We start from the raw sequence: 11,755 nt of genomic DNA, 5'->3' as shown, positions 1-11,755 counted from the left end.
CAAGGCCACACCTCCTAATATTGCCACTCCCTATGAGCCATGGGGGACATTTCTATTCAAACCACCATGGTAAGCCTTTCCAGAGACCTTGGAAGAAAGAAAACACAGCTGCTATGCATCCAAGTCTCTGCCAAAATGCTTATGTTGAGACCTTGCTACATTGCCCAAGTAGCCCCCTCTTCCTCCACATCCAGGTCACCTATAGAATCACACCTTGAAGTTTTAAGATAACCCATAAAATGGTAAGTTATCAGCTGTGGGAGATGAAATAGCAGGAATCACATTTAGAAAGCCCTATTGTGCTGTTCTTGTCATTTGGTTATTTCGAGTAGTGCTGTGGGATGGTTTGTATGTTAAATTGCTCTGGTCAATAAATAAAACACTGATTGGCCAGTGGCCAGGCAGGAAGTATAGGCAGGACTAACAGAGAGGAGAATTGGAACAGGAAGGCAGAGAGAGTCACTGCCAGCCGCTGCCATGACAAGCAGCATGTGAAGACGCCGGTAAGCCAGTAAGCCATGAGCCACGTGGCAAGGTATAGATTTATAGAAATGGATTAATTTAAGATATAAGAACAGTTAGCAAGAAGCCTGCCACGGCCATACAGTTTATAAGCAATATAAGTCTCTGTGTTTACTTGGTTGGGTCTGAGCAGCTATGGGACTGGCGGGTGACAGAGATTTGTTCTGACTGTGGGCCAGGCAGGAAAACTCCAGCTACAGAGCAGGGCCTCTGCCCAGTGTGTTAGCATAAATAAAACGTGTTCCATAGGGAAGCCTTAGAGTCCCATCCCTCTGATCAGGATCCCACAGCACCATAGTCTTGATCTGTGACGTAAATTTCATCCAAATTATAAGCCCCAAAGAAATACAGGGCTTTGGAAACTTTGAAATAAATAAATAATTAACCTTGTTTTCAAGGGATAACTTTTCTACCATAGAGAATACTATGTGCTTTAAAAGGGACCTTTTCCTCAGCCCTTCCTCTGTTCTGCTCTGTCACCTCTTTGCATCTTCCCTCTTTGGCTCTCTTCCACTCTCCCTAGTCTGCAGCTGAGCCTGTCCAGTCGTGAATGTGCTGTCTTTTCCATCAACAAACATTCCGCTCATCACTTTCAGTTTGAACCCCATTTCTCACTTTTATCGCTTACTCTTATACACTACCAAGTATATTGACTGCTGAAGGGGCTAAGGTCCCAAAACCTGGACACATGGGAGAAGTTTAAGGTCCATGTGTCCAAGATCATCTCTGATATCTTGCTCCATTTACCTGAGGTTTGATCATTAACCCCATGCCTACATAAAGATAGAAGTCATCTGTAGGAAGGAAACAGAACCGCCTGAAGCCATGGCTAGCACATTAAGTCCTGGTACTACAGCTCAGCCTGAAGGGCCTCCTGCAATGTCAGAGCGCATTCAAAATGCTGCTGACATCTCTGTTATTGTCATCTATTTCATAGTTGTGCTAGCTGTGGGACTGTGGGTATGTGGGAACCATGCAGGCTTTTTGGGTGGGCACCAGGCTCGGGGGACAGTGTCTTAGAATGGAAGAGGTGTGTCATGGTAAACTGAGACAACAATAGATTGTTACTAATGTCATTGTCTTTCTATATGAATCATTTTCTGGTATGTGGTAGTGCTGGGTGGGCTCATTTTTAAGGCAACATAATTATTATTATTATTATTTTTTTTTTAGTTTTTCAAGACAGGGTTTCTCTGTGTAGCTTTGCGTCTTTCCTGGAACTCACTTTGTAGCCCAGGCAACATAATTATTTGAATAGAGAGAAGACTGAGAACAGCAGACTTACTCTGTTTACATCTCCAGCATCTGGAAAAAAAAAGGGGGGGGGAACGTACTATCTCGTTTTCTTTATTTCTCAATATTGTTTGAATTTCTGACTTGGTGAGTTGGCCACTGAAATCATTAGTGTTCTCTTCATTCATTTTCAGTATTGAATTCTATGGTGCAAATATTCACCCATCACAGCACAGCACCTCATACTGTTTTCGCAGCTCACAGCAAATGGCTGCTCTTCAGAGAGGATGGTTTCTTAAAATCCTCCTGGTCCTTGAATTCCACTGAGCATCGGTCCACGCAACAGTGCTGAAAATCCACTACTGCTCCACCCTGGCCAGTGGGACTGGAGCACTGCACCTGCTGCTCTTTACCCCTCTCTCTTCTTCCTTCCTACTCAGGCAATGGTGAGAAGCAACAGAGGCACTGTTGGAGGCTTCTTCCTGGCTGGTCGAGATGTGTCTTGGTGGCCGGTAAGTGGGACAGAGATTTCTGGAGATACATTCGTTTATTCATTCATTCACTCATTCATTCTCCATGTTTACATTGGGAATATTAATCATTAATGATGTGCTGGTGGCTCCTTTCTGAAATCTTTGACTTCAGGGTTATGGCCAATTATAGAGAAACTGGAGTGCCACGAATTGAGAGGCTCAGCCTTGCCTTCAGGAGTCCTCAATTGAGCTCTACTCATGTTCTTTCCCCAGGAGTATTATCAAGAGCCTTCCTCCTTGGCTTCTTACTAGCTCCAAACACTCTTCCTTTGTTCCCAATCCTGAGCTAATTCTGCCCTGTTTCCAGGTTAGTCTGACTCTGCTTTTCTTTCAATGTCCAGATAAGTCCCTGATCATTCCAGCCCTGCCAGGTATTTCTGGCTAACTCTTATGTTGTATGTAGTCTCTCTGATAGTGTGTTATGCCCTTGTGATGGTGTTTATGGCCATCTTCTTCAACTCTTACCTCTTGGGCATTTTCCTTTCTGTGTTTTAATGTGTAAACATTTTGGCTAGATTTCCATTGTAAGAGGCTGCATCTTTCTGACCCTAGAAAGTGTTAGAGTTGGATTCTGTGTGTAGTAGGTTCTCAGGAAATGACTCTATCAAAAATCTGTTTTACTAGTCTATATTGGTTGGAGGGAAATGGGGATTGGGAAATGACCTAGCTTGCTGCAAGTACAAAATAGACTTTCATTTTTGACATGTAGTCAGACATTGCCTTCCCCAAACATGTATTAGCCAGCCCTAAAGCTGCAACGTATCTCAATTTCATCCAGTTAGCTGAATTGAAAAAGTAATGTGTAGAGGATTGAAAGTGTGGGAGTAGATACAGCACTCTGAGGTTCCCAAATTCCAGTTTTGCTGAATAAGGTTTGGTACTCATCCATGGCCTCTCATAAGACCACTCTTGGCATTTGAGGCTTAAGAACAGCAGATAACAGCACAGAAAGGAAGGTGACTGAAAAGAAGGTCCTAGGCTTGGAGATTGGAGAGGAATTCCCTCATTCTGGAGTATGAGGTCCTTAAGATTGGTTTAAATCATAAAACTCTTATGAGGGCCTGGCAGTGGGCCAAAGGGGCTTATTTAAATGTATATGGGCAGAAACATCAAAGTACCTCAAGGCAGTGCTTGAAAAGCTTTTCTGGGAGGCAAAATTGTAAGCATGTTAGGGTCCATGGGCTGTATAACCTTCAACAACACAGTCCTGCCAATGCAGCACAAAAGGTGCCCATAGTCAATGTGTTAAACCAATGAGCTTGGTTATCTTCCAACAAAACTGTTTACAGAAAAGAAATTTACCTTTATTTCCACTTTCCCCAAAATATCATCACTCTTGAGGTTTTAAAACAATTTAGTCATTCAAAATCTTTAAGTTGCATTCTTCAACCTGTTGTGGAGATAAAGGGTTAGGTTTGCTCTATGTCATGCAAAAATGCATCCTCACCAATCGGCAGGTGACAGGGAAAAACTTGGAAACTCTACAGTTAAATGATACCATAATTCAATGGACCTAACAGCTGTCTACAAAAAATTCCATTCACATAGCAGCCCATGGGGCTTTCACTGAAACAGATCACAGATGAGAATCCAAAGTCAGTCTTACCAAAAATGCATAAGCTATTCTAAAGAATTATAAGAATTCCACACACTGGAAAATCTAAAAAAAAAAAAAAAAATGAATTCTAGATAGATATAACCTACCCAAACTAAAACAAGATGATGTAAATCACTTAAGCAGAAATATGATTGTTGTGGTTAGATGTTAAATTGGTGTGAAAAGAAATTCAGTTCCTATGAGAATAAGCAGTCAGTGTACCAATGAAGTCTTTAGCACTAGTCAAGTAGGAAAAAATGCTTTAGCGATTGGATGGTTAGAGTTTCTTCTCCTCCTTCTCCTCCTTCTTCTTCTTTTCCTCCTTCTCCTCCTCCTCCTCCTCCTCCTCCTCCTTCTCTTCCTCCTCTTCCTTCTTCAAAAGAGATCTTTTGCTTTAAATTTTTTTTTTTAAATTTGAGACAGGATCTCTGGAACTAATTCCTAGGCTGGCCTCAAACTCAGTTCTCCTGGCTCCACCAGTCAAGTACTGGAATCATAGGTATGCACTGCTCTACATGGCAGAGCAACCTGCTGTTTGTTTTGGTTTTTGTGAAGTAGGGTCTTAGCGTACAGCAGAGGCTAGCTTTGAACTTGTGATTCTTTTACTTCAGCCTCCCACCTGCTAAGTTTTCATGTGTGTGCCACCACATCCAGCATGCAAAGTAATTGTTTTACCCTGTGTATGTGTGTGGTATTTGGTATGTGTGTGGATGCATGTCTGCATGTGTGAGGGTGTATGTGTGTATGAAGCTGTGCATTTGTATGGGTATACTCTCATGTGGGGGCCTAAAGTTTACACTGTTTCTTCCTGGGTCACTTTCCACTTCATTGATTTAGACAAGTCTCTCCCTGAACCTGGAGCTCACCACTTCTAGCAAGAATTAGTTTGACCCCAGTTTCCACCCTTGAATCCTGAGATTAAGGTTGCTGACACAACTGTCTGGATTTACTGGGTTCTGGGGTCTTAAGTGCAGTCTTCAACCTTGCACCAAAAATGCTTTATCTACCGAGCCATCTCTCCAGTCCCTGTAAGGCAATCTTTAAAGGAAACCATTGGAGGGTATTTTTCATTGATATTCAATGATACATTCTATGTAAACATTTGGTTTCCTTCTGCCTCAGATAGTGTGTCTTTTGTTCAATAAAACAAAAGGACTCCTCCAAAATCTCTCTTTGTCTCTGCCTCTCTGCCTCTCTGTCTGTCTCTGTCTATCTGTCTGTCTGTCTGTTTCTCTGTCTCTGTCTCTGTCTGTCTCTCTCTCTCTCTCTCTCTCTCTCTCTCTCTCTCTCTCTCACACACACACACACACACACACACACACACATATGCACACACAATTTCAGACCATTAACTGCAGTTGATAGAATTCTGTTCTAAGAAGTGATTGAAACACAACATCTTCTGTTGTCAATAACTCTACTTTGGATCTTTTTAACTTCAGCCACACTCTTTATTTTGCATTTCAGATGGGTGCCTCTCTCTTTGCCAGTAACATTGGCAGTAACCATTTTGTGGGTCTGGCTGGAACGGGAGCAGCTTCAGGGATTGCCACTGCAGCGGTGGAATGGAATGTGAGTGATGTCAAAAGATGTCCTATAACTCAACATCCGCTTTCACTTCCCCAGGACCAAATGAACTCTCAATTTTCTCTCTCCTTCCTGGACCCCATATTTATAGGAATCAACTACATAAAATACAAAAGCAATGGTTCCCCCTTGTGAGAAGCTTCCAAATGACCTCAGTGGTGTAGAGAACATTGGGAGAGAATCTGCACAGCATACTGAGGGACCCTTTGAGAGGACTTCCCTCACAGACAATGTTAAGGACTTAGCACATGCTGCAGGAGCTTGATCTTATCTCTGCCCTCAATGTTTTTGTGTAGTGTGTGCATACTGGTGAGTGGAAGACACCAGTGTAGAAGAAAGTCAGATCATGGTCAAAGTCTAGACAGACCATCCCTAGATGGACTTAGGAGTGACTGGGAATCACCATAAATACCTTGCTCTTCCCTTGTTATGGATATCTCCTAATTTTTATAATAGTAGCATGAGGGCCTCCAGTATATACCCATCCTCCAGATATGCCCTTTGGCTAGAGTTTGATTCTGATAGTGCCATGGACTTTGCCTCTAGAGTCACGTTCAGATGGCCCTCGGTGTGACCCATGGGCTGCAGATAACTCAGCTGTCCCCCTTTAGCCTGTGACACTGTGCTTGTCTAAACTCTATGAGGTGCAGTTTCCACTTCTATAAGAATAACTGCTTAAAGTAGCTGCCTCACTTGGTTGTTGAAGCAACATGGGTACACCTGTCAAGAACCTACAAACGCCATGTGGTAACAATTGGTTGTGTCTTTGCTATTGTTTTGTCTTGGGAGGTATGATTAGCACCCAGAATCTTCATGTAGCTCCAGATTTCCTTTTGATTGCTTTATCCATTCAAGAATATCTTGCTCACTGCCTACCATTCAAGGGTAATACTTTGTGATAAGATTTTATGCTTTTCCAGTGGCTAAACTAGGCCCCCCTCTGCCATGTAGTCTGATCATCTTTCATCTCACATCTTGGGTCATATCCTATGTCTCAGGAAGTGTTGGCCTCTGAATCATAAACACAGAGGAAAGGAAGTAACAGTTGTCAGAGGATCTCAACTGTTCAGTAGGACAAGATATAATGAAATATCTTTCTCTGGTTTTCTACTCAGTGGTGTATGTCTCCCAAGCAGTACCTCTTTAACTTTACACTCCCTCCTCGGTTTCTTACAGGCCCTCCTTATGGTGCTAGTTCTCGGGTGGGTGTTTGTCCCCATCTACATCAAGGCAGGGGTGAGTATCCACACATCTACAAATGAGCATTCCAGAAGTAATCTCCAGAATGCTTTTCTTCACTAACATCTTTGGAGTGAAACTTAATATTCAACCTTCTCCTGGTCTACTGCTAAAAATATATGGGTGACAAAGATCCCATTCCTTTCCTGGAAGGGGTCAGTGCAGAATGTGGCCTCAGACTGGTGAGAAATCTGTAAGGCCCTGTGTCATGACCACTGTGGTCATCTTTACCTGGTGTGGGAAGCTGAGTCTAGGACCACCCATGTGTTTTAAGAGACACTCATCAGAAGGAATCAGAAATGACCTGGCATTACCCTGAGGGGCATCTCCTTTGTAGGCAGGAAAAGTCAGATCCCAGAATGCTAGAGAAAACATTCAGAGGCTAAACATCATGAAAGATCTTACATTGTTTGGAGGTCAGTTAAAAAAAATAGAGAGCATGTGCAGGAAGTGTGGTAGGAGACTGAGGTAGGTTTGCGTGTGTGTGTGTGTGTGTGTGTGTGTGTGTGTGTGTGTGTGTGTGTGTGTGTGTTGGGGAGCAGTGTGTGGTGGGGGTTCAATTGTGAAAGACATTCATCCTCTCACCTTCTGGGAAGTGAGCATCATGGATGTTCAGAAACTCAGGGTTCATGACCAGATTCATATTTTAATCCTAATGCTCTACTAGATCAGCTGAGAGGAGAATCAACTTGTTTAAGTGACCTCTGGGTGGCAATTTAACAAAGACAGTACAAAATAAACCATACTTTCATAGGAGGGGAATAGATTGGAAAGGGAGATCTTCCTGGGACAGAGACAATAGGCTTAATGACAAATGATAATTGAGGGTGGATTTGGTGTGGAACCTCCATTAGTGGAGCTGAGATTACAATGGGGTGATAAGGGGTTAACAGGAAAAGCAATGACTCCCCTTGGGAATGGGAATAGGTGCCTTTGGTGTATGTGTTAGTTAATTCCATGCATCTACATTTTAGTTTATTTCATGCATCTGTGTTTTAGTTCATTCCATGCATCTGTGCTTTAGTTAATTCCATGTATCTATGTTTTAGTTAATTTCATGTATGTATGTTTTAGTTAATTTCTTTTCTTTCTTTTGTTCTTTTTTTTTTTTTAACTTATGAATGCCCAGCCTTAGCATGGTTTGTTTCTAGCCAGCTTTTCTTTCTTTTTTTTTCAATTAAAAAATATTTTAAAATTTATTTTACATATTAACCACAAATCCCCCCTCTCATCCCTCCTCCCCCTCGCCCGCCTTTCCCTCCAGCCCACCCCTGATTCCCTCCTCCAAAAGGATAAGTCCTCCCATGGAGGAGACAGCAAAACCTGGTACATTCAGTTGAAGTAGGACCAAGCCCCTCCCCACTGCATCAAGGTTGAGCAAGGTGTTTGACCATAGGCAATGGGCTCCAGAAAGCCAGCTCATACACCAGGGATAGATCCTGATCACACTGTGATCAGGGGCCCCTCAAACAGACCCAGCTCCACAACTGTCTTCCGTATGCAGAGGGTCTAGGCCGATCCCATGCATTTCCACCACTGTCTGTCTAAAGTTAGTGAATTCCTATGGTCTTGGTTCAGTTGTCATCATGATCTTGACTCCCCTTGCCCATATAGTCCCTCTTCCTTCTCTTTGACTGGATTCCTGGGGCTCGGCCTGGTGCTAGTTGTGAATCTCTGCATCTGCTTCTATCAGTTACTGGATGAAGGCTCTATGATGACAGATTATTCACCAATATGATTACCAGGGTAGGCCATACCTCCTAATCACTGAGCTTTCAGGTGAGAAATGTGATAAAGACCTCCCATTGAGTGCTGAGTGCTCCGAAGTCTTTTATTCTCTGTACATGGACCACTTCTGGATCTCTGGCAAAAAGAGGCCTCTCTGATGAAGGTTGAGTGATGCACTGATCTATGGATATAGGATATGTCATTAGGAGACATTTTATTGCTTTGTTCATTTGGCAGACTAATAGTAGAAGATTTTCCCTTGTGGCTTATAAGCTGTCTTATCTCAGGTTCTTAGCATCAGTAACAATGTCAGTAATGGGCCCATCTCTTGGAACAGGGCTTAAATCCAATCTAACATTGGTTGGTTACTCCCACATTTTTGCCACTATTACACCGTGGATATATCTTACAGCAAGTTACTATTATAACTCACAAGGTTTGTAGGTGAGTGAGATTGGTGATTGATTTTCTCTCCCATTAGTTTTTAAACACTATAAACATCACTCAGTAGGGGTAAAGCTAGTTGAGCACCAACTCTACCTATTTTGTTCAATGACATAAGTATGCAATAACTTCAACAATAAGATCTTACCATTAGGCTGTGGAAGGTAACCAGTAACACTGACAATAGTCTGTAATATTTGGAGTGGGGTTTGGGAACCCATTGGCCAATGACTCAAAAAGATATAAATCATTTCTAGTACTGGGGGTTTTATTTGGTAAGATATGATGTCTAGTTAGGGTATTGGTACACAAGGAAGGCAGTTGTAAGAGGAAATTTCATAGGTTTAAAGCTTCTCTAAAGTGAGCTGGGTGAGGTTCTGATCTACAGGTATAGCAATATGTCATTAGGAGTCATTTTATTGCTATGTTCCTTTGTCAGAATACTAGTATTAGGTTTCCCCCTAGGCCTGTTGCCTACCTACTCAGGTTCCTGGCCTCTTTAGCACTGTCAGGTGTGGATTCCATTTCATGGAGTGGGCCTTAAAATCTGATCACAAAGTATTTGGTTACTCCCATAACCTTTGAGTCACTATTACACCAGTATATCTTATAAGCAGGTCACTGTTGTAGGTCATAACATTTGTAGCTGGGTGATTTTGATGACTACCTTTCTCCTCCAGTGGCATGCAGTGTACTCTGCAGTACCATGAATGCTAGTCAGTAAGGGTAAAACTTCTAGTTAGGCATCAGCTTGACTTCTCTATGATATAAGTAAATGTTGTCTTCAGCAACAGGACATGCCATCAGGTTGTGGAGAATAACCAATAGCCTTGGCAATAGCCTGTGGTATTTGGGGGTTTACACGAGCCCCCTTGCCAATGACTCAAGAAGATATAACTCATCCCTGGCACTGGAGATTTTACTTCACAGCATAAGGTATCTAGTGGAGCATTGTCTCCCCTGTTATTTGGTGACTCCATTTAGATTGTGTTCATTTATATACACATTTTAGGGCAGTTTCTACAGTAGTCAGTTTCTATATGTTTTTTTTCAAATGGCCTCTAGTGGTAGTTTTCCCTCCCCACATTCCCTCCTTTCCCTTCTTTTCCATTTCCCTCCCTAGTTAATCCTCCTAGTTTCCCTTTTGTATCTCCATAACAATATATTCACCTTTTCCTTCCTTAGGAAAGCCTCCCTCCCTAAATCCTTTACTTGGTACTCGACCTCTGTAGTTATTTGAATTGTACCACACATTTCAAAAGCTTAAAAAGCTACCATCCACATATAAGAAAAAAAAACAAAAAACAAAACCCAATATTTGTCTTTTTGGGTCTGGGTTACTTCAGGATGATTTTTTTTCTAGCTCCATTCATTTATCTGCAAATTTCATTTTTTCTTAACAGCTCAGTAATATCCCATCGTGTAAATGTAATTCCTTTTCCTTATCTATCCACCAGTTGATGGACACCTAGGCTGTTTCCAAATTCTGACTGTTATGAATAGAGAATCAATGAACATGATGAGCAAGGATCTCTGTAGTAGGGTGTAGAAGCCTTGATGTATATACCCAAGAGTGATATAGTTGGATTTTGAGATAGATCTATTCCCAGATTCCTGAGGAACCACCACAAAGATTTTCATAGTGGCTGTAGTTTTGATTTGCATTTTCCTGATGGCTTTGGGCACTGAACCTTCCTTTCAGTGTTTCTCAGCCACTTGTATTTTATGTTTTGAGAACTCTGCTTATTTCTGTACCCCATTTTTACATTGGGTTATTTTTTTCTCGATATTCAGTTTTTAAAATTCCTTATGTATTTTAGATACTAATTATCTTTTAGATACGGGGTTGTTAAAGGTCTTTTCCCATTCTGTAGGCTGCTGCTTTGTCTGAATGACAGTGTCCTTTGCAGCACAGAAGCTTGTCTGTCTCATGGGTCCCATTTATAAATTGTTGATCTTAGTGCTTGTGCTATCTGCTTAGTTTTTGTCTGGACAATCTGTCTTTTGGTAAGAGTGGGGAACTGGTGTTACTCCCTCTCACTGTGTTAAGGTCAATGCATGATTTTTGATGTCATAGTGTTTCTTTAAGAAATTGTGTGTCCTTGTGTTTGGGGCATAAATGTTTGGTGCGTTAATATCTTCTTGGCGGATTTTTCTTTTAATGAGTAGATAGTGTCCTTCCCTGTCTTTGGTTAGTCTTCACTTGAGGCTATTTTGTTTAATATTAAAATAGCCACACCAGATTGCTGCTTGGTTCCATTTGCTTTCAATAACATTCATCATGCTTTTGCCCTAAGGTGGTTTCTGTCCTTGATGGTTATTTATGTTTCTTGGATGCAGCAGGAAGATGGATCCTGTTTTCTAATCTAATCTGTTAGTCTGTGTCTTTTAAATGAGACAGTTAATATTGAGGGTTATTACTTATCAGTGTTTAATTCTTGTAATGTTGTTGCTTTTACTTCCTTTGGTCAACTGTTCTGGGGTTATTTATTCCTTTTGTCCTCTTGTGTACAGCTAACCTTCATTTCAGGCTTGAAATTTTCCTTCTGGTGTCTTTTGTAGAGCTGTATCAGTGGACAAAATTGGTTAAATGTGTTTTTAGTGTATAATTTTTTTTCTTTCTCCTTCGATTGTGGGAGATAGTTTTCTCTGGGTCTAGTAGACTGAGCAGGCATCTTCAGTCTTATAGAACATCCATCTAAGCCTTTCTGGTTTTCAGAATCTCTGCTGAAAGGTCAGATGTTATTCTAATAGGTCTGCCTTTACGTGTGAATTGGTCTTTTCCCCTGGCAGCAGCTTTTTATTTTTTTATTTTTTATTTTTTTATTTATTTATTTTTTTAAGAATTATTTATTATGTATATAGTGTTCTG

The 11,755-nt window shown here is 41.4% G+C and overlaps 1 protein-coding gene across 1 annotated transcript in view; it reads left to right on the top strand.

Moving 5' to 3' along the window:
• Positions 1-1,347: 1,347 nt before the first annotated feature.
• Positions 1,348-11,755, top strand: part of LOC131926416 (solute carrier family 5 member 4-like) — a 63,597-nt gene continuing 53,189 nt past the window's right edge. The window contains exons 1-4 of the mRNA XM_059281817.1: positions 1,348-1,482; positions 2,196-2,267; positions 5,353-5,457; positions 6,649-6,708. Coding sequence (XP_059137800.1) covers positions 1,348-1,482; positions 2,196-2,267; positions 5,353-5,457; positions 6,649-6,708 — 372 coding nt within the window. The remainder of the gene's footprint in view (positions 1,483-2,195; positions 2,268-5,352; positions 5,458-6,648; positions 6,709-11,755) is intronic.

This window comes from Peromyscus eremicus, chromosome 16_21 (assembly GCF_949786415.1).
Source record: "Peromyscus eremicus chromosome 16_21, PerEre_H2_v1, whole genome shotgun sequence".
NCBI lineage: Eukaryota > Metazoa > Chordata > Mammalia > Rodentia > Cricetidae > Peromyscus > Peromyscus eremicus.
This window is presented reverse-complemented; position numbering and strand designations above follow the sequence as displayed.